Source organism: Polypterus senegalus, chromosome 3 (assembly GCF_016835505.1).
Source record: "Polypterus senegalus isolate Bchr_013 chromosome 3, ASM1683550v1, whole genome shotgun sequence".
Lineage (NCBI taxonomy): Eukaryota > Metazoa > Chordata > Cladistia > Polypteriformes > Polypteridae > Polypterus > Polypterus senegalus.
In genome coordinates this window covers 153,635,262-153,661,250 of record NC_053156.1, presented here as the reverse complement: position 1 = coordinate 153,661,250, position 25,989 = coordinate 153,635,262, and the positions used below count along the sequence as shown (strand labels likewise).

Here is a 25,989-nt window from a genome sequence, read left to right as displayed (position 1 = left end):
TTATTCCAAAAGCACTGGATGAAAGGCAAGAAGCACACATACTGGGACCTTTGCAGCTCAGTTGAACAACCAACCAGAAAAGAGTTTACTGTGTGCAATCTACAGTAGTAACAGAAACCTATTGTGTCCAGCAGAAAATGCTAGCTCCCTGGGAATGAGTTCTTTTGTGACTGCATTGTGTTACGTAACTCGAATCTCTCTCTCTATATATATAAAATCCTAAGCCTAAAAGTGCAACGCTTTTATGTGACGTTTTTATGTGACGTTTTTTGTCATGCTTTAAATCAGGCTTATTTTAAAACCTACATATGTTTGGTTGGTATCATTTTTTTCAGAATTTATCAAACTTTAATGTTATGTTGTTAAATTTTCAGATTCTTATTCCATTTTTAAATTATAAGCTAAAAAATATCAAGAACTCACGTCCCACGAGATTGTGCCAAAAGATTTGATCACACCCAGGGTTTTAAATAAAAGACACAGAATAGGACAGCTGCTGTTCAAGCTTTTAAATATTCGAAGCGCAGTGCTAGGTGCCGATCAGGTGGCACAACAGCAGCAGCAATCAAGCAGCTGATCGAGCAAAAAGGAGGTAATAAAAAACTGGACTTGTTTCCCATTGTATCACCATTTAAGAGGGGGTTTCAGAGGAGCGACCGTGTCTCCTTGGGTGAGTTTTCATCCCCCTTCTTCACAACGCGAGCAGCAACAACGTGAAGTGGTTGGCACATGGCGCATGCCGGGGGTGGGAGTTGGAGAGCAAAGCGAGCATAGTATAGATATAAAATAAAAGGCAATACCCCTCCTTAGTGATACATCAGTAAGAAATCATGCAAGAGAAATAACTTAGCTTTGTTTAATGTTGGCTTACACTGCATAACAGAGAAGGGAAGCAAATGACAAAACCCAGTTCGGGAGTTGGGGCCCGAGATGTAGAGTCCGTCCGTCAATGCAGTGGAAGGATTTTCATGATCGGATGAGGATATCTCCCTTCTGCCCATCGACTTCAAAGGTGTGCTGGGCAGTTCCAAGGCTTTATACTGTTTTCTCCATGTGCAGTCCCCCACTTAGGTGAAAGGCAACGAGGATACAATTTCATGCTGACTTTGACATATATAAATAGTACACGGCAGCTGTCAGTCTGACTGCACATTTTCCAGTTGTTTCAGTCTGTCTTATTTGAACTGCTTGCCTGGCAGTTTTATGTGAGCCCCTGTGCTTAATCTGACTCTGTGTCAGTTGTGCATGTGAGTAGAATTATAATATATATATTTGCACAGGGGGTGGCACGGTGGTGCAGTGGTAGCGCTGCTGCCTCGCAGTTATGAGACCCAGGTTCGCTTCTCGGGTCCTCCCCGCATGGAGTTTGCATGTTCTCCCTGTGTCTGCGTGGGTTTCCTCTGGGCACTCCGGTTTCCTTCCACAGTCCACAGACATGCAGGTTAGGTGGATTGATGATTCTAAATTGGCCTTGGTGTGTGGGTGTGTTTGTGTGTATCCTGCAGTGGGTTGGCACCCTGCCCTGTGTTGGCTGGGATTGGCTCCAGCAGACCCCTGTGACCCTGTGTTTGGATTCAGCAGGTTGGAAAATGGATGGATGAATATTTGCATTAACTGCGGTGGGCTGGCGCCCTGCCCGGGGTTTGTTTCCTGCCTTGCGCCATGTGTTAGCCGGGATTGGCTCCAGCAGACCCCCATGACCCGGTAGTTAGTATATAGCGGGTTGGATTATGGATGGATGGATATATTTGCACAGAGCACAGTGACTTATTAAACTTATGCTTATTACACTTATAAATAAAGCATCAGTTAGACTATACATATTTATAAAATAAGAGAATTATCACAGTGGCCAATGAAAACTTTTAACTCTTGTTTTTGCACAGGTTAATGTCGTTGAAGCTTTATGACAAAGGAGAACTCCATTATTAAGAAACTAGGTTTCTCCTTTAACTGGGTTATTTGCCTAAACCCCAATATGTGGGTTCATGTAACTGAACTAAATGAAACTTACTATTTCTTGAAAAACTGATTTGTGTGATGTCACCTTTGGTGAAATTTGTCATTTTTCTGCTTGCTCTCTCTGACAGATAGACAGTTCTATAGTAGCAACAGTTAGTCATGGTAACACTAGAAACTGAACCCTGAACCCTAAAAACAAAGAGGACTGTTTCATTTAGGTTAGGTAGAATGCCCAGAGGGGACTGGGCAGTCTCGTGGTCTGGAATTCCTACAGATTTTATTTTTTTCTCCAGCCGTCTTGAGTTTTTTTTTTTTTGTTTTTTCTGTCCACCCTGGCCATCGGACCTTACTCTTATTCTGTGTTAATTAATGTTGACTTATTTTATTTTCTTACTGTGTCTTTTATTCTTCTCTTCATTATGTAAAGCACTTTGAGCTACATTTTTTGCATGAAAATGTGCTATATAAATAAATGTTGTTGTTGTTATAGAAATGGGTGTCGAAATGATCCAACACAATTAACAGTTTGTGGACAATGGTTATTAATATAGATCAGAATTACAGGAAAGGCTGTCATTCCTTTCACATAATATATGTTGGTTTTATTTTTTTAAGGAAAACACAGAAAAACTGGTAGAGATGTTGCAATTAAAGTGATTGATAAAATGAGGTTCCCAACGAAACAGGAAAGTCAGCTGAGAAATGAAGTTGCTATTTTACAGGTAATTTTTTTTCAAAGTCATGGTTTTATAAGGTGTATTCTGTAATTTCTGTAATTAATGTGTAAACTGGAAAAATGTGTCTTCTATTCTAAAACACATCTCCTTTGTTGCTATAGAATCTTCACCATCCTGGAATTGTGAACCTTGAGTGCATGTTTGAAACACCAGAGAGAGTCTTTGTTGTCATGGAAAAGCTGCATGGAGATATGCTTGAGATGATACTCTCCAGTGAAAAAAGCCGTCTGCCTGAAAGAATCACTAAGTTTTTAGTCACACAGGTGATTTCATTTTGTTTTGTTCATAATGTGTTTTCGTATTGTTGTTCGGTGACACTTCTCAGTGTATTATTAATGTAATGATTCAATAATATTTTCAGATTACCTTTTACATTGAATATATTCTGCTGTAAATTGAAAATTTCAGCAGTTTAGTTGTATGAGAATGATTAAGAAAATGGTCACATTTATTAAGATATATGCATTTCAGTAAATGTATTTATTCATTCATTCATTTTCTAATCATGTTTATTCTAGTTTTGGGTTGTGGGAGTCCCAGTGCTTACTGTTAGTTTAGCAACATCAGGTTCAAGGCAGGTACCAAACATGGATAAGGTCCACAATCACTCTCACTGTGTCCTTTTAGAGTTAATACTTAACCTAAATTTCACGTATTTTGGTGTCAGAGACCTTTGTTGTTCATCTTGTCAGAAAGTCCAAAATATAAATAAGTAAATGGTAATGTATGAAGCTAAGTCCAGGAGCCTCATGCATAAACGGTGCGTACGCACAGAAATGTTGCATAAGAACGTTTCCACGTTCAAATTGCAATGTATAAAACCTACACTTGGCATAAAGCCACGCACTTTTCCACGGTTCCTCATACCCTGTCGTACGCAAGTTCTCCGCTCGGTTTTGCAGACTGGCGGCACCCAGCGTCAAAGCAGTGCTACTGTTTCTGTGTGGTTACCCTTTATTTCTTAGAACCACATTTCTGACACGACTTTATAAATACACTGAAACTAACTGCATATTGTTTATTAGTGTAATGCATATGATTGTAGATTACCTGTAACAATATAATGGTCCAGGAAATAGCCATAGTATTCCAAATACCATAACTGCTTTAGCGTTGTTACTCTCACTGCACCATCTTCTTCTTCTTCTTCTTTTTCTTCTTTCAGCTGCTTCCTTTAAGGGTTGCCACAGCGGATCATCTTTTTCCATATTAGTATTTATATCACTGTATCTGAGTGGGGAATCACAGCAGCAGCTGATCGGAAAGAGAATTATCGGTATACAGCATTGAGCACACGCTGCCAAAGCCACAGCAAAACGTTTCAAAGCCTTTCCTGTACGGACCTCGCGGTTCAGAAACAATTTCATCCCAAGAACTATAAACGCACTCAATCAAGTGCTCCTTGTAGAACTGTTTGTACTTATAAGTACAATTACCCCACTGTAAAATTGCACTACAGTTATAATATTGCACAACCTGCGCCACTTTATAAAGCGCATATTTACATATGATGACGATATCATTTTTAAGATGAAATGCAGCAAAATATGTTGATTATATTATACAGATAAAACTTTAACTTCATTTAAATAATCTATATTGTTAAGAATTAAACATATGAGGACACGGTGCCGCAGCGCTAGCAAGTTCACGTATTGTTCCTACCTTGCGTGCTGTATATTTGCTGAGGCTGGCGTGACACTGGAAGGATAGCTGGATAGAATAATTAAATAAGCACTATGAAGATATTTCAATGTTCCTTAAAAGTTTTGAAGAATTGTCGTTGTAAGCTTACAGATGGCTTAACGTCTATTACAGAGCTGACTGTGTGGCAATTGGGTATTTGGGGAAAGAAAAGTAAGGGCAGGAATTGCAGGTTAGTACGTTTGAAAGAGACAGTACTGCTAAAATAAATTATTTCAACGAAGGTCACGCATGGTCCAGCAGCATCTTGTGTGAGACATGAACAATCACTGCGCCATCGTGTTTCCATGTTTAATAACATGCTTTAATTCCAATCATCATGAAAATGATATCACGTATACATCTCAGTATTTTAGTTATTCAGAGAGCTGTAATATCACAAATGTAATGGATTCTGTGTCCTGTTGGAGGAAGAGAAAGAACAGAAGCACGTAGTGATTCACACACTTAGAGCACATTGAAGATCAAATACAACACAAAGCATTTAACATGCTACTTTAGTTACGATGGGATTTGAGAAACTAGTAAATTAAATGAATTTAAGATGAAGTTTATGATGTTCTACTGTAATGACAAAATAAAGTACGTGATTAAAGTGGAAATTTCGAGATTAAAGTTGACATTTCGTGCTTTTTTACCACTGTGTGCCTATTTTTTTTGTCTGTACCCTAATAAACAACAGGCTACAACTTGCCTTTTCACGGCGACTTTGATATGTGACTTCTTTTTTATTTTGGCACTGTGTGAGTTTGTGAACTTGTGCTTTTGAGTTTCTCCGACACGCTGTGTCACCGGATCAACTTCCTTTTGTTGTTTATACCACTGTTTAAATCAACAAATAGTATGTTTTTCGTTTGCCTCTACTTGGTATTCACTGAAATTCTTATATTTTCCCCCGTGCTTTTGCCATTGCCTTTTCACAAAACGCTGAACTTAAGGGCTATTTATATTGATTTGCATATTCGAAGAGGCGTAATTCTGGGAGGAATTGGGGCAGGACAGCACATGCGTGCACAAGCATTACTTTTCACTCTGACTGGGATTTATGGAGTGGAAGAACACAGAAATTGGAGTACGCACAGATTCCTGCATCTGGATTTTTCTGTGCGTAAGCACATTTTGGTTTTTGTGCTTACGTCATGTTATAGTGCGAATTCTACGCACGGCGTTATGCATGAGGCCCCAGGTGACTAGTAGTACTAGTACAAAGTACAGTGAAATTCTCACTTGCACGTCCAACCAGTATGCAACATGTCACCAGTCTCTAGTGTTCCGATAAACAAGAATGGAGTGAAATGTATATATAATATCCAATCTGGAGTCAATAAGTAAAAGAAGTGAGGTGAAAATCTTCTGCTAGTATCCATTTTATTATTCAAGATCTCCCTCCACTATTGGATGCTGTCAAAGGCAAGGTAAGTGAACTCTGTGGAGTACACTTCAGGTCTGACACACATTTCAGAGTTTAGTGCTACAGCTGATTCTTCTGCCTCCTACATGTAATTTTGTTCATCTTGGGAATTTTTAAAACTGATATTTTGTGATTGTAGTGAACACTTTGTTGCCCAGGTATTACTATGGTTTGGGGCTAACCTATTTACAGCTTTAAATTATAACGCTTTCACATTAGTAATCCAATCTAGGTTGTCACACACTTTACAATATAAAAGAAGAAGTCACCTTGCTTTTAATGGTGGTGAGATTTAATGTTTAAACATCCCCTTAACATTCTTCTTGATGATTTCCGAAATCCATATTGACACTCCTACTAGTAAAATGAGAAATGAATTCCTATCCTTAATGGACTTTTTTGACTTGGTGCAACATGTTGATTTTCCTACTCACTGTGGTGGTTATATATTGGACCTGATCTGCACATTCGGCTTATCTGTTGGCAACACAGCAGTGATTTGGGGCTCACTCATCATAAAGCAGTAGTTTTCACGGTCTCATTGCCTCTCACTCCTCTTACCGGTACACGTCAAATTTCTTTCAGAAACCTTAAAAATATCTGACCTTCTATCCTTGCTATCTTTTTCGGTCTTCCCATGCTCCATCAAAGCTAGTCTTGTTAACTACTATAACACAGCCCTTCTTTCAGCACTGGATGATACAGTTCCTTTAAAGCATAAGCAGGTTTCCTTTAAGCGTTCAGCTCCATGGTACAATTCAGAGTTATAGTCTATGAAAGCAGCTGGCCGATGCCTTCAGAGAATATCACGTAAGACTGACCTCACTGTGTACATCCATGCTTTCTCTGATCATCAAAGGGCTTACAGGGATGCAATGACTGTAGCCAAGAACACATATTATGGTATCTCTGGCACTGCTCTCCAGTGGTTTAAGCCCTATCTGACTGACAGGCAAGAGTATGTTAGTCTTGGCAACAGCAGATCCAGCTCAATGCCATTCACACAAGGGGTTCCTCAGGGGTCTGCACTCAGCCTTTTGCTCTTGTGTGTTTATATGCTTCCCCTTAGCCATATCATCATTCATAGCTATAGAGTGGGTTATCATTTTTAGGCAGATGACACTAAACTCTACTTCAATGTTAAAAGTGAAACATCATCAGAGTTTTCTTAGCTCACAACTTACCTCAGTGAAATTAAAACCTGGATGGAGAAGAATTCTTTAAAATAAAATTGCAACAAAACTGAACTGCAAATTGGCACTAAAGCGCAACTTAAGAAAAAGCGGTCCTTTTCAGTCACTCTTGACGGTGATCTCATCATACCGTTTTATGATGAAAGGAATCTTGGTGTAATTTTTGATTCCTCCTTTTCTTATTCCACCCACATAAACCACATTAAGAACCTTTCTTACTTTCACCTCCGTAACATATCCCGTGTTCGCTCATTCCTCTCCTTTTCTAATGTTGAGAAACTTCTCCATGCTTTTATCATATCCCACATTGATAATTGTAACTCCCTACTGGCAGGTGCCATTTCTAATTGTATATCACAGCTCCAGTTGATTCAAAACTCTACTGCAAGAGTCCTGATACAGACCAGCAACAGTGAGCACATCACATCTATCATGCTTTGCCTCCACTGGCTCCCTGTGTCTTACAAGATTGAATATAAAATTTTATTATTAATCTGCAAAGCTTTAAATGGCCTTGCACCGGACTACATAAGTGAACTGATGTGCCCCACAGTAATCTGCACTCTATGGGTGACAGGGCCTTCAGCTGTATAACGCCCAGACTCTGGAATGACCTCCCGAAATTAATTAGATCAACTGACTCCAGTCATTCTTTTAAAAAACAACTTAAAACTCATCAGTTCAGGAATGGCTTTTAGCTTAACCAGACATTGTGTCCCATCTTTCAGTTCACCTCTCTGTCCAGATGCTCAGGATAATCTGTGTGTGTGTGTACTATCAGAGATGATGTTATTTCTTTCAGGCATTTCTTTTAGTATTGAATTTAGTATTTTACTCTGGTTCCGGTTTTCTCCCACAGTCCAAAGAAGTGCAGGATAGGTGCATTGGCAATTCTAAATTGTCCCTAGTGTGTGCTTGGTGTGTGTGTGTATGTGTGTGCACACACCCTCCGGTGGGCTGGCGCCCTGCACAGGGTTTATTTCCTGCCTTGTGCCCTGTGTTGGCTGGGATTGCTCCAGCAGACCCCCGTGACCCTGTAAGTTAGGATATAGTGGGTTGGATAATGGATGGATTTTTTTCTTTTTATTCTGTTTAATGCTTTGTGTATCCTGTATTTACCTGTTTAGTGTTCTATGTAGAAAATATTTGTATCCAAACATATACCCTGCTGTTTAAATAAGCACCTTGAGCATGGGAAAGGCGCTATATAAATAAAATGTATTATTATTATTATTACATATCTTAAGATTAAAAATTTTTTTAAAATTTATTAACATCAGTTCGGTAATGGCCATTTTAGTATACCCTCCCTATTTTAGTATAGCATGAAGTCTTTAGATAGCTACGTGTTTTTTGGAGGGTGCGTATGTATTATTCTTGTTTAATCAAGAAAGTCAGCCAGCTTTGATGAAATATTGTGTGACATCTAGCTTCGAACCTTGACCCTTGACTAGGAAATGGTGCAGTACTGGTGTGAAAGCAGCTTTTTCAGTCTTTCCCTGAAACTGCCTCACCTCTTTTCATTAAGAAAGACTTATATTCTGTTTGCTGCTCTTCGTTTGACATCTTCTTGACATCTAGTATGTTCTGTTATTCGGCAGAAATCCTATGTTTGCTCAACATTTTTCCATATACAGTTTGCTCCTGCCACTTATCACCCTATCCGCAGGATACCAAGATCACCAAATCTATGCATTTAAATGTACATATCTTCATAATTGGTTTGAAACTCTAAAGAAAATGTAATAGGAACCAAATTATAAGTTAGTGATGGATTTTTGAAAATGTTAAATATTTCTTATATACAGAAAATAAGTGTTGGTTGTCTAATTAACAGTTCATTTTGCATGTTTCTTTTAGATTCTAGTGGCATTGAGGCACTTGCATTTCAAGAATATAGTGCACTGTGACTTGAAACCAGAAAATGTACTACTTGCATCTGCTGAGCCATTTCCACAGGTAAGCCTTACCTTGTGAAGCATACGCTGAAGTCAATTCGCATTACGGTGACTTTACTGCAGGCACAGCCACGGCGACAGGGCAGATCAGAAAAGGGAAACTCCACAAAGAGGTTTTAGCGGCTTTCCGGGGGTGGCCAGTTTTCCTTTTGAGTCATTGATGAGAATGAGCGGCCCTGCATTTGTCGAATACCGTGGGTGTATCAAAATGACACATTATACCAAAGTCCTGAGTGTCTGTGGCCTTTAAAGAGCATTATACTGTTTCATTTTTTTTTCTTTACATTAAATAAATGTGGGTGTTTACGGTAGTATTATCTCTCGTTTCTAATGCTGTGTAGACTTTTACACTGAAGTTATGATACTACTTATGGTTTTTCACATCAGACACTTTCCTGCCTCATTTACTCCATAGCAAAGATAATCAGATATGGATTTATTTCCAGTTACAACGTGAGGGTCAAATTAGTCCAGTAACAATTAAGAGATGAGTCAGTGACTTCCTGCTAACATCACTTTTTCTCCTTCTCCAAAACGTTTCTCTCTTCTAAATGTATACTTTCATACATTATAATTATTACTAACTGTTGTTTAAACAATAATTAATGTACAAGTGACTCCACATGTGTGTTGCTAAATCTCAGACACATCTAACATACTGTGATCTTTTCATAAATACTTAAAAATTAATAAAAGTTGTTATTTGTTTGAGGTATGACAGTCTTACAAAATTTTCTTCCCCTTCCCCAAAGGTAAAGCTGTGTGATTTTGGCTTTGCACGCATCATTGGAGAAAAGTCTTTCAGGCGCTCCGTTGTGGGCACGCCAGCTTATCTCGCTCCAGAGGTCCTGAGAAGTAAAGGTTACAACCGCTCCTTAGACATGTGGTCTGTGGGCGTCATCATATACGTCAGCCTCAGTGGCACGTTTCCTTTCAATGAGGATGAGGACATTAATGACCAGATTCAAAATGCAGCATTTATGTACCCACCAAATCCATGGAAAGAAATATCCAGTGAAGGTAATTGTGTTTTCCCAAATGTTCTAAGGGACTTCTTGCAAACTGTACTGGGTTTTTACCATCATTTTAATAAGACTTCACATTTTATATTCGCATGTGGAAACCTTATCTGTTTTTATATTTTCTGAGAATGTTTGCTAAACTATTTATTACTTTGCAATTCAGTAGTCCTGGCTCTGCAAAAACATGTCTCCAACATCCATTCATTGGATGGCCATACACAGTATAGAGTTTGCACATTTTCTGGAGACTTCTGGTAATTGCAGGCCCAGTCAAAGTCTCTGTGGAGTTTTCCTATTTTTCTGAGTCTTTATGGATTTTCCAGTTTTTCTCACACATCCTGAAGACACATTTGTTAGAGATCAATGTGTGCAAGTGAGTCATGTCATGTCCTTGCTGGTTCCTACCTTGTGCTTGGTGCCAAGCGTCAGCCCCTTGTTACCCCGAATGGCCTAAATGGGTTAGAAAACATCATGCAGAATTATTTATACAACTTGAACCAATTTGGGCATATTTTTCTTTTTAATATACACTGTGTTGTACTTATAATTCTATTTCTGATCACAAGAAGACACTGTGCATCTATTCACAGAAAACAGATGTATAAAGAAAGCCAAAACAATCTGCAAGGTTGATAGGATGTTTTTATCAAACTAAGTGCTTTGTGCATAACTAAACTACAATTTCAAATTTTAAAAACTTGCTTTTATCTGCAGTCATAGCCAGAATACAAAATGCACAAACTGGAAAGTACCTTAGAAGTTGGTTTAAATGTGGGTGGTTCCATTAATGAAGAAAAAAAATATATGAAAATTTCAAATCTGTATTTTTTTTACAGGTTAGGTAGGTTTTAGGGATTCCTCGTAGCTTTATATACATATTATTGCAAGCTCACTCTTAGAGCAAGTCACACACATAAAAAAAGCATGTACACACATTGCTTCAAAATGAAGCAGCATAGTCTTTCTTGGTGCCCCATGTCACACTTCTAACACGTGCAAGACGATCACGTGGAGAACAGATATCTTGTCCAGGATGTGGTGTTTCTTTGAGCTGATTTTAACCAGATATGCTTTGATACTGTACCCCCAATTATGATAAAAAGAAAAAAAATACACTACTCTCTATTATCAGGCACTAAGAAGAATGTATCATCATTAATCAGCCTTCATTCATGTTGTCCACAATTTTGTCATTTCTATGAACATCATTTATAAAATGACTTACTGTCTTGTGGAATGAAGCTTTGTCAGGCCTTCATAAATCTCCAGTTATCCAAAACTCTGAGTGTGTGGAAGACATAGTTTGGTCAGCTGCTATCTTTAAAGTATTCCTCTTGAACTGTGAAAAAAAGCCTCTGGCTTGGCTAGTGAACTGTATTATTTGTCCTTGTCCATTGTTGGGAGTGGACTGTGCCAGATGTAGTGGTTCAGTTTACATGAAGACCATTGTGCAGAACAGGCAGAATGCAAAAAAAAAGAAACGTTTCCAATACCAAAAGGAGAAAATGCATTATTTTATAGTTTAGGGGGAGCTTTGTCAAGAGTTTACTTCCCTCAGTAGTGACATTCAGGCTTCTGATGACTTTTTCTTGGGAGAGAATGGGAGTCATGAAATTGCCAGAAAGGGGTGTGTGGTGCTCCCAATATCTGTGCAAAAGGAAAAAGGTCCAAGTCTTTAGAGTTCTAGTGCTTCCTGTTTTGCTATATGTTTGCGAGACATGGACACTATCCAGTGACCTGAGATGAAGACTGGACTTATTCAGTACAGTGTTTGACTTCGTATTGAATGAGCGGTTGCTCACAGAGTCCCAAATGAGGTACATTACCTGCATTGTGAGGGAGCGTCAGTTACGCCACTATGGCCGTGTGGAGCATTTCCTCAAGGGTGATCCAGCTTGCAGGATCCTTACTGCTGAGGACCCGAGCGGCTGGACCAGGCCAAGAGGATATCCAGGTAACTCCTGGTGGTCATTTCCAGAGGGTGGGACTGGACCGTGTGTCTGCCTAGGGGGTTTTCCAATCAGGATCCCAAACTATTTTGTTATGTGATGGGTGTGGCAACACATTATATCAGTGCAAGCTCCCCAACCTGACCTGACCTGGTAAGCATTACATGGCCATCATTGGCTAACAAAAATAAAAATGTTTTGGGAAGAGCTTCTCATGCTTGGTGATTTAAGTGGCTGTGGTTGTAATGTCCTGTGGTACAGCCACTTAGTGAGTCAATCGTCCATAAGTGATTTTGAGTTGATTATAGCTAGCATGCTAGAATGTTCTAATCATGCTCTGACTGAGAGGAATTTGGGAAAATGTCTAGCCAGGAAGAGGTCCAGATATTAAGAGTTTACTACAGAGAGATGACCGTCATGTGTGTCTGGCATTCTCCTGTTGGAAAATGGTACAAGGCAGATCTGCTGCAAACATTTGTAGGTGGAGTGAAAAGATTTCCACAAAGAGACAGTGCCAATGTAAGCAGCAGCAGTAATTGGCTATCAGAGATAATCTGTTCTGGTCATGTGCTGTTCATGTATGTTTTATAGATTGCACTGATAATCAAAGAGGAAGAAGAATCAATGGATATTGCTTATGCCCTTCACCAATCTAGACATACTGTAGCTAGCAATGTTAAGGAGTCAATTGAAGACATTGTAGTGATCACTATGGATGGACTCCCCTCTTTAGGAGTTGCTCCACCATCACTGTATACCCTGAGGAAGACCAAAGATTCTGGCCCAGTCAGATTCACTCCGCCGTTGGTTTAATTATTGATCATCTTGTCAAAGTGTTCAGAGGTATTAGTATCCCCAGGTCACAACGATTAGTACTTATCCATTAATCAGCTTTTTATCACAAGCTTTGATGGGTGGATCTCTTATGGTGGTGAGGAGCACATCGTACATGGAAGCTAATGATATGTATACCTGACCAAGTGATCACCAGTGAATGGTTTTAAGAAAATTAGATCAATGCTTCTGGGTCCAAATAATTTTGGTACTGAATACACAAGTTGTAAAAAAACAGATTAATTCAGGAAAGCAGACATGATCCTTTTTGACATCCATTATAATAATGTTATGTTATATTCAAAGTACAAATTAACTGAAAACTTTTTGGTTTGGTGTATAAATGTTGTTTTTCTTTTCACAGCAACCGATTTAATAAATAATCTACTCCAAGTTAAAATGAGGAAGAGGTACAGTGTGGACAAGTCTCTCAGTCACCCATGGTTACAGGTATTGCATATTTCTAAAATGCATTAGCTTTTAAAGTTCCATTACCATTTTTATCGCTCTTGTCCAGCTTATTGATGGGGATGTACCAGCTTTCCGTACAAAGTAGCTACCTGTATTTAACCTTTCACACATTGTTTAGTGCTACTGCCTTTCAGATTCTTGGGTTTAAATCATGGCCCAAGCACTGCCAATGTGGAGTTTGCATGTTCTCCTTGTGTTTGCCTAAACCACCGCATCACACCCACTCCCTCCACATTCCTCACACGTCCCAAAGATGTGCATCTTAGGTTCACTTATGACTCTGAAGAAGCTCATAAGGAGAAGTGTGTGTGTGTGACTGACTGACACACCATCCAGGGTTGGTGCGTACCTTGTGCCTCATGTTGCTCGGATATGATGTGGTCCTCCCTTACCCCAAAATGTATTAAGTGGGTTTGTGGCTGTTATGTTACAATTTGAATACTAATAAATGGAATTTCGCAGGTAATCTGTTGCAGTTTCCTCATAACATGCATACAGGACTTGTAGCAACACACAGGTAACAGATAAGTGGATAGATTTCCAGCACATGGTTTTGTGTCATTCATGTGGAACTTCTTTTTCAGCTTTATTATTGGGAAATAGAGTTCTTTTTTGTATTTAATAATATGGCACAGAGTTTAGTTCTGATGACCTACAGCTCTGTAGCTAGCGGTTACTGTGCTCCTTGAGAGTGGAGCTGGGCATACAGGAGAGAATGGCAGAGGAAAAGTCATCCAAAAATGAAGCACAACTTTATGCAACACTTCATCCATCCATTATCCAACCTGTTATATCCTAACTACACAGTCATGGGGGTCTGCTGCAGCCAATCCCAGCCAACACAGGGCACAAGGCAGGAAACAAACCCTGGGCAGAGCACCAGCCCACCACAGGGCACGCACACACCCACAAACACTAGATACAATTTAGGATCGCCAATGCACATAACCTGCATGTATTTGGACTGTGGGAGGAAACCCACACAGACATGGGGAGAACATGCAAACCCGGGTCTCCTAACTGCGAGGCAGCAGTGCTACCCACTGCGCCACCGTGCTACCCTGAAACACTTCAGATGAGCATTTATTTAATACGTGTGCAGCCTTCCGATATGTAAGAACATGACCTGCTTCAAATAATGCATATTCTGCAACGATTGAGGCTTTTGTGCAATATCTGTACTGATGCCCTTATTGACGTCTAATGCCAGCCTTGTGTGGAGAACTAGTGTCATATAAAATTACTACAAAAAAAGATCTAGCCAAATATAAAAGTAAGTTAGATAAGTGACAGAATAACACTATTGTGATAAAATAACCACATATATCTTTTATAGTTCAATTTTTTCAGAGAGATAAGACACACTAAGCAACAAATTAGTGGACTAGGCTGAAGACTCTCAAAATCACAATCGCATTGTGCGTTCATTCCCAGAAATACTGTGTTTACATGGCACTCGTGCTGACAAACTAGATTATGTAACAGCCTGTCCTATTGGAGGGCCCCATGTTTGTTGTAGTCATTTCAGAATTTATTAAATTCTATTTGCCAATGAATTTCCAGATGTTATTATGTTTTTGTTTTGTTTTTACTCCATCCTAGGATTACCAGACCTGGTTGGATCTCAGGGAGTTTGAGACTCGAATTGGCGAGCGATATATAACTCATGAGAGTGACGATGCCCGGTGGGAGGAATATGCAGACCAGCACAACCTTGCATACCCCAAGCATTTCATTATGGCTCCTAACCTAGACGACATGGAGGAAGACCCATAACGTTTGCAGAAGGAGCAGCTTAAGAATACAATACTGATTCCAAGGCTATGCTTTAAGAATGGGGATTCTTATTCTCATATACAGTACTGCTAAACGACTGGGGTTCCTCTTCTCAACAGTTTTCTAAAGCAAGATGAATGTGATTTTTTTTTTTTGAAAAGAAAAAAACAAAAAAACTAAGAAACAGAGGATTTTTTACTCTTTTCAGACATCTGGAGAACATGCTCAATGATGAAGCTGGGAACCACGGGTGAAAAGCGAACAGTTCACGTGGCCTTTCCGTTGGAGGACAGTATCTGGACTTAGCTGTCCACAGCAGAAGGAATAAAGGGGATGACTGCAGGAAGACCCCTCAGTGAGCTGGGTGTGTTGGTTGACTGAAGGATATCGGTGTCAAGAGTTTCATATTTTTTATGATTAAATGATTTTAAACACCAGGTATAAGACATCATAACCCTTATAAGTACCTCTTTTAACTTGCCTTTAGAAAAGCCTTGAATTGCCAGTGTGGTGAACTGTGAATTAAAAAAATAGGAGTTTTTAGCTTGTATGATTTTTTTTTTTTTATTATTATTATTATTATTATTTTCTTCAAGAAATAAATCAAGAACTTGAATGGAGAAAAAAAGAGGTGAGGACTATGATCAAGCATACAATATTAACTAAAAAAAAAGTTGCCTTTAACTTTTCAGTACAAAATCCAGAAAGAAGAATCCAATGATGGTTTAAAAAAAAAAAAAAAGAGAGAGAAAGAGAAAAAACTTGATTTATATCATTGTATTTTTTTAGGATTCATTTTTCATTCCTTATTACTGCGAGGAACTTTTAACATATTTAGACAATCAAATAAATGTATTTTGCCCCAAATTGTTTCTTGTGAAGCAATTGAACTGGAACTCATGTTATGCTATTATTTTGCATACAATTTGATTATGTTATCGGACTTGTGTTTGTCAGTTTATTGTTTTGCACTATAGGTATGCTTAACCAGTGGTTTTATTTTATTATTTTTGGGAGTGGGTTGGGATGAAGATAACTGCAAGATAAAGTTCTAACAGCTGCTACTTATATTGTGTAACAGTTCCTTTAAAGGCAGATAATGCTAAAACGATATCACGAAAAAAGGGACTGTTGTTATGATTTGTGGTGCGATAAACTCAATTCAGACCATACAGTATTTATTATAAAGGGCAGTCTCCTGAACAGGCAGGGCTTTGGGAAAAGCAAAGAATGCTTTTTGTTTTTTTGTTTTTTGTTGTTAGGTGGTCTCTCTTTTGCAGTCCACCCTGGGTAAACTGATGAGCATTCGATGATTGAAACAAGGTTAGGGAGCAAATATGCCTTCCTCATTCATTTGATGCCTTTGTAATACTTTATGACTGAAATCATGAATGACAAGTTAAACCATTAGTACATTTCTTCTTAAACGGAAAAAGAAGTGACTTGGTTCACTAGGAGTGATTCTACAAAGTAGAACGTTACAGCTTTAATAATTGCCATTTTTTTGTGATTGATCCAGTTCATGCTCATCATTTAAAATGAATTATCTCGGCTACTTCAACAAATTCATGCTGAAAACATGGCTTATCCTTTTTTATTTAAAACCGTTTTATAAAACTGTTATAACTTCAGTGAATAGACAGAAACATGTCTTAAAATTACTTGATGGCACAACACATGAACCAAAAATCAAAATGTCAGGGTGTTTGATGTTTGCTTTTTGTCTGTTTTCTTCTAGAACACATACACCAGTCTGGTAGATGCCATTTGTTTTCGTGTATCATGGTGTTAACATTTAGTACAGCTACAGCACTTCAGATATAAGTTTTAGATAATTTAATGATATAAAATGCTGTATCTTCTTAAAGAAGATATTTTAGGGAAAAAAGGCACAGCATGAAAAAAAACAGAACAACATGGATGAAAAACACTACCAGGAACGTAGGAAACGTAATCCTTCGTCTTTTAGCTCAAATTTTCTCGACTTGGTTTTTTAAAGTGTTCTATATGAATTTAATCTAGGTAGTGGCCTCTGAAGTATCTTATAATGCGAAAAATCGCCAGGATTACCAGGATTAGAATATGAACATTTCATTGTTTATGTCCATAGGTCACAACGCGAGTACCAATTTTTTAGCTTTACATTTTATTTCCATGCCATATTGTCGAGCATGACAGCGCGATCATGATTTTTCTCTCCCAGCCAATCGTAGATTAAATTTTTGCTTTTCAATAAACATGTCTCTAATACACTTCACATTCAAAAATTCTAGTCACGATACACCAGCAACTTTCGGAAACCCCTCATTCCAAACACAGCCAATAAGCTGAAGCGTCGTCGGTTTAGAAAATAACAGTGGCTCTCATTTCTGTCGCAGTGAATTTTTGTTTTTGTGGTGTTGTCGCACACCAACTTCCAAAAAGGCAAAGCCTGGCCTTCTTCCTACTTCATAATGCACGAATGTCTGAAGAGATTCCCATTCTCTTCTGATGTTTGTTTAGGTCCTTTTGGGGAAAGGCTTGTGACATGGTACGTATGCATCAGCAATAATGGCAACGCTCAAGTCGGGCACAACTTGCAGTACAAAAACGCAAATTTACCAATAAATTAGTAGTAGGGGTACCCATTATGGATGGAATGAGAAGTTGAGCAAAACAACACCTTTTATTGACTAACTGAACAGATTACAATATGCAAGCTTTCGAGGCAACTCCAGCCCCCTTTTCAGGCAGTTTGTAATGAATAATACATAAATTAAGCATCGAAATCCTGGAGTTCTTTTGAAATGACCTGGTATCTGAAATTCTTTTCATTTGTTTTACGTTCTGCATGTCCTCGATACACAAAAAAGATTTGTGATGATTATGCAGAAAGATGTTATTAAACCATAAATGATGATTTCAAACAACAAATCTTGGAAGTTGTGTTGTTTAAAAAAAATCAGTGTCTGTAGAAACAATTTCCTACCGGGTTGATATAAAAACGCCTGTGCTAAAGTTCTACAGCTACTAAGATGGAAATGTAGCATGAAGCTTCTCTTCATAAAAATGAGTGACCTCCTAATAATACAAATAAAAATCAGTCTGAACATTAGGATTTTGAAAAGAAGTAAATATTGTTTGATTACGATTGTCTAGTGGATTCCACTAGGGGAAAAACCAGTAAGCCATACTCAGCAAGTCAGAGTGAATAAAGGTTTCCTCTAATTTTGATAACTCTCTCTCGGTACTCTGTTACAGCTTCTCTCCCCATTTCATTTACGAGATTCCGCCAGCTTCACTTTAAAACAGCGTTCTGCAACTACCATTTGTCAGACATTCCGTTGCGTTTAATTACTTTGGTGTTATAATTTGTTTTTGCAGCCCCACTATATGCTGCAAGTCCTTACTGAACACTGTGCTTTGCTCTTCCATTTTGTTTGTTAGCTTCTCATCTCATTTTCTACATAGCATCTGTTGGTTTTTTTTCTTTGATTAGTGTCCATGTAAACTAAAATGAAAAGTGCCTTATGTGTGTGTTGGGTAACTAAAAAAATGTGCTGCAATGACATTTTTAAAACAAGAGGAAGTAAATGACTCGGATGTGAGTGCAATTTTTATTTTTTTATAGAGTGGTTACAGGATTTGGGGCTGTGCTTTAATAATCATACTATGTAAGTCCCATTTTGATTCTCCACTAGAGTTCTAGGTTAAAACTAGCAGCACTCTGGATATGACATCAGAGTATTTTCTCATAAATGGCTGCATTTGTGGATTATGTGTATGACTGAATTCAAGCTCAAAGCCATCCTCTTTCCATTCCGTTGTAGGTTTTAAAAAAGTGCAATTACTGCAAGATGACTTTTCTGTTTTGTAAGTTATACGGCTTGACATAGTCTGCCATTGTGGTGATTTTGTCAAGGGGTTGCACTATGTGTGGCCAAACATAAAATGATGATACTGATGACATAAAACATAAGAAAGAAACCCCAACTCAGGTTCACTGTGTGCTGGAATCCATCAGGTTGCACATTTTTGTATCCTTTCTCTATAAACATATTTAAGTACTATGTGTGCCTAGCTGTCCATTTTATAGCTAGCTGTCCATTTTATAGCTTTCTACAATTAAAAATATCAAAAATACCAAGAAATGCAACAGAGTTTTAGGAATTTTCTAAAGCTTGCATCATGCATAAATGTCATGTAGTTTTAAAGTGATTTTACTTTGCGGATAATTTGTGTGTGAAACAGTCACCATGTCAATTGTAATAATTGTGCTGTAACTGAGTTCTGTAAATTATACAATTGATAAAAAGATTTTGATAAAAACAAGCAGATAACATGCAGCAGATGATGTCTTAATGCCAGCAATGCCGATAACTGTTTAAAAATTACCCTTCAACAGGCTTACTTTGCTTGCAGTTGCTTGAATCGAGGTTACAAAAATGAAGCGTTTCATTAAATACGCTGTTAGTTGTCAGTCTGGAAGAGGTAGCAGAATCAAGAGACTAACGTGTAAAGCTTATATGACTGTGTACCTGTTAATTTAATAAAACTCAAGAAAAAGGAGAACTGTTATCAACCTGTGTTTATAGTTAATTACTGAATGTGTATTCCATCATGTTAATTACTTTATTTTGCATTTTGTGTCTGTTGGACTATTTGCAATATTATAAGGGCTCTTTAATCCCTTCTGTCTGGTTAGCTCATTTGAATTACAAAAAAGTGTCTTAAAAATTGTTGTTAAGTTTTTAATGGTGTAAATGACCAAACTTTATGAAACTGGTAATGAGCAATCAGTTACTTTTTTTTTTTTTTCCCCCAAGAAGCATTTCAAAATCAGTGTTGCCACTGGCCTGGCGGGTGTCTTATAAAGTGTTTTGTATATTTTAGTACCAACTGATTAATAAAACTCTAAATATCATTATATTTTATGTTGTGTATTTATTTTTTTATCGCTCTATTATAAAAGAAAATCTTGGGATGAGACTTTCTCAGAGATAATTTCAAGTCCCGCGAGAGATAATTTCCCAGCCCAGACCAAGTGGAATTAAAAAACGTAGCAGGTCCAAGCAGGGTTGGAAATAAAAGACAAAGAGTAGAAGCCAAAGTAGAATGTCGTAAAGAGGCTCACAAATGTTGCTTCGATACACATGCGGAGCAGGTTAGAGATTATGAAGGTACTAAAATTCAAAAGTCTCAAAAAACCGATAGTAAAGATCGCATTAGCGCTAACAAACAGAAATTATAACTCGGTTAAATAACGGAACATCGAAAAGAGATATGGAGAGAGAGAATATATGGACACAGATTATATGACAGAAGTATGTAGATCTTGTTTGGTTTTAAAGTTTAAGTTGAAGACTTGTAGATCGTCTAATTCATGTTGCCATCAGGGAAAAGTAGTGTCTATTCCCAATGAAGAGGCGTATCCACGAGAATTAAAAGAAGTGTTATATGGTGAAAGTGAAGTCCACACACACTACATCCAAATCTACAATATTTTGTTCGTGTTCACATCATTCAATGCTCAAAACATAGATTTACACGATTCAGGACCATATGCTACGAGAGTCTGCGGTTGCGCAACAATTAAAGCTGAAATGAAACCACAGGTTTATATTTATGATCACAGAGAAGCAATGCCACATAGAATCGAATAAATGATCGGACGTATTAGAAATTGTACAGCCAAAAATGGAAACAAATCCATACGTACAAAAGTATCGCACTTTACACAGAATTTATAGTTAGTTCTATTATGCATATGTAACAATTCCCATGAAAATAACAAGCTGTTTAAATTTTACATACGCTTCCCCATTGGCAAGTGGCAGTTCTGCAAGGTGACTATCACATAGGGCCCGCACGGGGGTTGGCGAGTGAAGCAAGCAGGGGGCAGAGTCCCCCAGTATAAATAAAAATGTACATTATCTGTCAAATGTTTTGAAACACTTGAGTTTTTCCAGCTTTTCTTCAAATTTAACCAGATGAAATGTAATGAATGACCTAAAATGATGAAAAGGTGAGTAGTAAACTGTCAGAGGCTTAAATTTAAAGTTTAGGTTAGCAGAAACTGAAAACAAAAACTATCACAATATTACAAGTAGGCCTTCTTCAGGGAAAAACAAACAGATTACAACCTACAGATGTTCTGAAACAATTAAAGTAAATTAAGCCTTTCAAGTTGAAGCAAACAATTTGCACAACTGTCCCAATTTCTGTCGATTACTTAAAACCCTCTGTCTTAAAGCAGAATTGGAACAGACTGTGTTACTTCAACCTCTCAAGTACTACTTGGACAATATTACACTATAGAAAGCTGTAAATTCAAATGATAATAGCAAGAAAATGGAAATTAACAAATTAAATCAGAGAGAACATTATTACCTTTAGAAGTGTTGGCCTTTCATTTAGAGAAATCACAAAAAAAAATAAAAATCAAAGTGTCAGTGAGTACCGTTTTAACTAAAACAAAAGAAAATGACATTTGAGCAAGATGTCATCAATAATCTGCCTATTTTGCAGCTGTCATACAGAAGCACTTTTCTGCACTCTTTGAAAAGCAGATAATGCCACAATGTGGGCTTTCTCTTTTAAGAACAATAACAAAGTGTTCCTGCACATTCAGTTTACCTCAAGGAGGATGTTATTTAAATTCCACCGTAGCTGACTTTGCTGTCACCACATCAGGTATTCTGTTTTGACATTGTGTATTTCTGAACATCAAGCAGCCGAGTGGCTTTCCACTTAGAGAATAAGGAGAAGGACATTACTGTCCCTGTCTACCTAGTAAGTGTTTTAGAAGCTTATTTTACAACTTTAAACACATTTGCTTCTTGTTGGTCAGAGAAATAATTTGACAATAAAAAAAATTGTTTTATATATATAGTCACACGCACACAGGAAACAGATTAGCAGTTCAGGTAATGGTAATTCTCTGCCTCTCCTGGGGTTGAAACTCTATGATAATACCTTCTCTTTCTCTCCCTTTGCAGAATGGAAGATTGACGGCTGTTCGACGACTGACATCATTTCTGGTGTCCGTCAACCTGGTCCCACCTCTTCCTGCTAGAAGTGGTCTTAACCGGAAGAACCGCCATCTTTGATAGTCGTATCCAGACTCCGGTTTGAAAAGATGCTACATAACCCTTTAACTCTCAGTTAGATGAGGTTTGCTTAAGGGTGCCCAAAAACAGTTTTTGCTTTGTTATTATACTTTATGTGTATATAATGAGTTCTTGGCATAAAACAAAAATAATAACCAACACAAGATTCTACCCAGAGAATCCCAGGAATAACAAGTCCTGATATTCCGAGTTTAGCCCATTTTCTAAGGGTCACCAATGGGTGTCAATGCTGGACTGTGACACACAGTATCAGGTCCAGCATACCTACCTAATAATAAGATAGTCAAAGATTGATTTTCTTGCATCATGGCCTGACTTCATTGCAACGTGAATGTGAACATTAATTAATAACGAATATATTAATATTACTAATATGAATAGTTTGGAAAAAATGCTTGTAGTTGATCTTTACTCACAATAGCTTGTTCTTTGTCATTTTGCAGATCATTGACTCGGAAAACCATTACATTAAGCAGGATAGGAAGACGGTTTATTTTTATTATTACTATTATTGTTACTGTGCCAAAAGCTGAAAAAAATATTTTGGTAGATTATTGGATTAATGGATGGATGGTATTAGTAATAATGATAATAACATCGCGCAGCAATGTGGCATAGCGCCAGCACACCTTTCTCACAGTGAAGGACACTTTTGTGCACATATGCATGTAATTTGCATGCTCTCCCCAGTGCTTTGGTTTCCTCCGAAAGTCCAAAACCAGGCAGGTTAGGTGGATTGGCATTGCTAAAGTGACCCAAGGGTCAGTGAGTGTGTGTTCTCCCTGTAATGGACTGGTGCCCCATTCAGGTGTTTCTGTTTTGCATCCAATGTTTGCTGAGTTGGGCTCCACGTGCCCCTCTCCAGGATAAGCGGGTTAAAAAAGATTGAACAATAGATGTCTGTAATGTCTGTTTAGTTCTTGTCACTTGATTTCATGCCACATGTGTGCTCTCTAGTTGAAGTACACATGTGCATTACCAATGTAGCAACAGCAGCTATTTTTGTGAAATTAAATAAGCTGCTGTATACTGCAGTAAAAGAATATAAGTGATCGTGTGACTTTTTCAGTTATTATTGTTGAGTTGTATGTAATGTTAAGATACAAGTAAAATATTAAAGCTTTTCTTTATATTGTACTTCTCGTACCCATGAGCACCATTATAAAAGACAAGAAAGGGACAGTTATTTTATAAAATGTATAAATTATGCATCACTTTAGAATGCAATTTCTTGTGGAAAACTAACATAACATAACATAACAAAATACCAAACTTATTCTTTAATGCTACTCAGCCTACTATAACCACAGCTTCTTGTTTTTTGCTAAAAAGAGCAGAATTCATTTAGGTAATTTAGTTGCCATGCTCCTTTACACAGAGTATCATGGTCATTGTTGAGGTGCACACGTGCATTTGTTGCCAGAACTTCCTGTAAACAGAAAGCATTAAGGCAGACTTTAGAACAATAAGAAAAGAGTAGAATGTTGGGGATAGTAAACGGAGTAAAAAGAAATTTAAAAAATCGTCCTACACCTTGAGAGGAATGGCAGATGTAGATGTTGTACAGCTGATAAAAAGAGGCACATCTTCAAAAGAAATGAGTTCAGACGTTTTCATTTTGTTTAATTCGAATGGACACTCTTTGTCTTAGTGCGGACGGGGAGCAAGCTTGTGTATAGTACAACGGCGCACATTTTTAAGTCATAAATAGAATAGAAAAATAAGAATTTGGCCTCATTGCTTAGTGAACAAATGGCTTATCAGCTTGAGAGCAAACGTGTCTTATTTGACATGTAAACTTGTTAAGCATGTTAACCAAATTTATTTTAGTATTTTTATAGTCACTGAAAAGTACATCTGCAGAATTTCATTTTAATAATAATTCATAATTACATCTTGCCTGAAGAAGGGGCCTGAGTTGCCTCGAAAGCTTGCATATTGTAATCTTTTGAGTTGGACAATAAAAAGTGTCACTTTGCTTGGCTTTTCTCTACATTCACAATGGCTAACACGGTACAACACCCCAGTACTATTTTCATAATAAAAAATAATAGATAAAACCTGTGATCTGCAATTTAATTGTAAAATTGCCAAGATTAACTCTTTAATATAGAAAACGAGCCATAGTACCTTAACAGAACAATTAAAAAAATATTTGCTATCTCTTGCCCTACCTACGTGTACCTTCAGCTCCTTTCCTCTGTATTTGCATGTGTGTGAATCTTACTGGCGCTTCCTCTCTCAAGCACGTTCCCATAAAGCTTGCTTCCTGGACTCTTTTTATTATTTTTGAGGTACATTTCCCTCCTCCTGTCGGGTTTTAAATTTAAATTTGCTTAGTGGGACTGGACCCAAAGACATTAGTGTTTTATTATATACTAGATAGATAAGGCTTTTACCCATCTGGTTATGTTGGTGCTTACTGTATAAAAAATGTATAAAAAATTAACAAAGGGGTTGGGGGGGCGGAATTGGCCAATTGTAATAACATGAGATCGGTATCGATCCTCAAAATACCTCACAGTAGCAATTCAAAATCTGGATGGAGTGAAATTAAAGAGCCATGTTAGCTGAAATGCTTATGTGTAAGTTAAACAAAAGTAAAAATTGTACCACTGAAAAGCAACTATTAACATGTGGACAATTATGTAAAGTGACAGACTACAAGATAAATAAAAAAAGAAGATACTAATGATAATAACAAACCATTAAGTATTCAGAACATTTCCACACACAGTGTACCATTTTAGCCGCATGTATTTCCATAAAAATGTTGTCATTCATTTCCTTTAAACTGACTGTTTTGAAAAGTACTTACGAAGAAAATGAGGATGCTTTCAATTACCAGAACTGAAGTTCTATCTATCTATCTATCTATCTATCTATCTATCTATCTATCTATCTATCTATCTATCTATCTATCTATCAGTACAGGTTAAAGTTTGACACGCTGACAGAGAAAAAACATGCACTGCTGAGCGTTTTTGATAAGACTAGTAACATCTTCATCCCAGGTCAGATAATAAGTGATAGCTGTGCCAAAAAATTCAAATAATTCTACCCTGTTGAAAGTGACATCATTTATAACTAAGGGTGCAGGAGGAGAGAAGTATCTCCTAAACTTCACAATCTTTCCTATCATTTTACCATTTTCAAGGAATTCATATTAAGATTGTTGAGGGTGCACCAACTGGCCAGCCAATCCATCCTGGGGATATAAATCTAAAGAGATTCAGGTACTAAGATTTCTTCATTTTGTAAAGCACTTCGAGCTACATTTTTTTGTATGAAAATGTGCTATATAAATAAATGTTGTTGTTGTTGTAAGAGGTCTCTTCAGGTTCGTTTTTAAAGTCCTAGTCTGCCTACTGAACAGAAGATCAGAAAGACACTATTTAGCGAACCGAGGGGTCAATAAAGTGAAACAAAGTATACTGTTTTATCTATTTTAACATTGATCACATTATGTATAAACTTTTAAAAGTCTCATTAACATTCAGGCTGAAAAAAAAGAATACACTCCTATTTTATCACTTTAGATTCATTTTGTATCCATTCAGATGCATGGCTGGTTCAAATCCACCTTGGCACAGAGTGCTTTGAATCAAGAATATAGAACATCATCAACTAATTTACTGTGGCACTATATACTGAACAATCAATAACAGTGATTTTCAAATTTATGGTGTCCACTAAAAAAAAAATGTGTTGACAACTGTACTTTTATAAATTAATTCCTAGGTAGAAAGACTTTAAGAGCAGAAGAAGTTATTTAAAACAAGCCTTTTATTGTTTTGTTTTATACCTTTAATACAGGTACAAAAAATAAGAGCATGTTGTCTTTTTGAGGTAAGGTACAATGA

The 25,989-nt window shown here is 37.5% G+C and overlaps 1 protein-coding gene across 2 annotated transcripts in view; it reads left to right on the top strand.

The window, feature by feature from the left end:
* The window catches only part of prkd3 (protein kinase D3), a 358,336-nt gene extending 342,732 nt beyond the window's left edge, over nt 1-15,604 (top strand). For both annotated transcript variants that reach the window (XM_039748100.1, XM_039748101.1), the window contains exons 14-19: nt 2,578-2,684; nt 2,801-2,962; nt 8,868-8,966; nt 9,718-9,985; nt 13,135-13,220; nt 14,844-15,604. In XM_039748100.1, the coding sequence (XP_039604034.1) occupies nt 2,578-2,684; nt 2,801-2,962; nt 8,868-8,966; nt 9,718-9,985; nt 13,135-13,220; nt 14,844-15,017 (896 nt within the window). In that variant the 3' untranslated portion in view covers nt 15,018-15,604. The remainder of the gene's footprint in view (nt 1-2,577; nt 2,685-2,800; nt 2,963-8,867; nt 8,967-9,717; nt 9,986-13,134; nt 13,221-14,843) is intronic.
* Nucleotides 15,605-25,989: the final 10,385 nt, after the last annotated feature.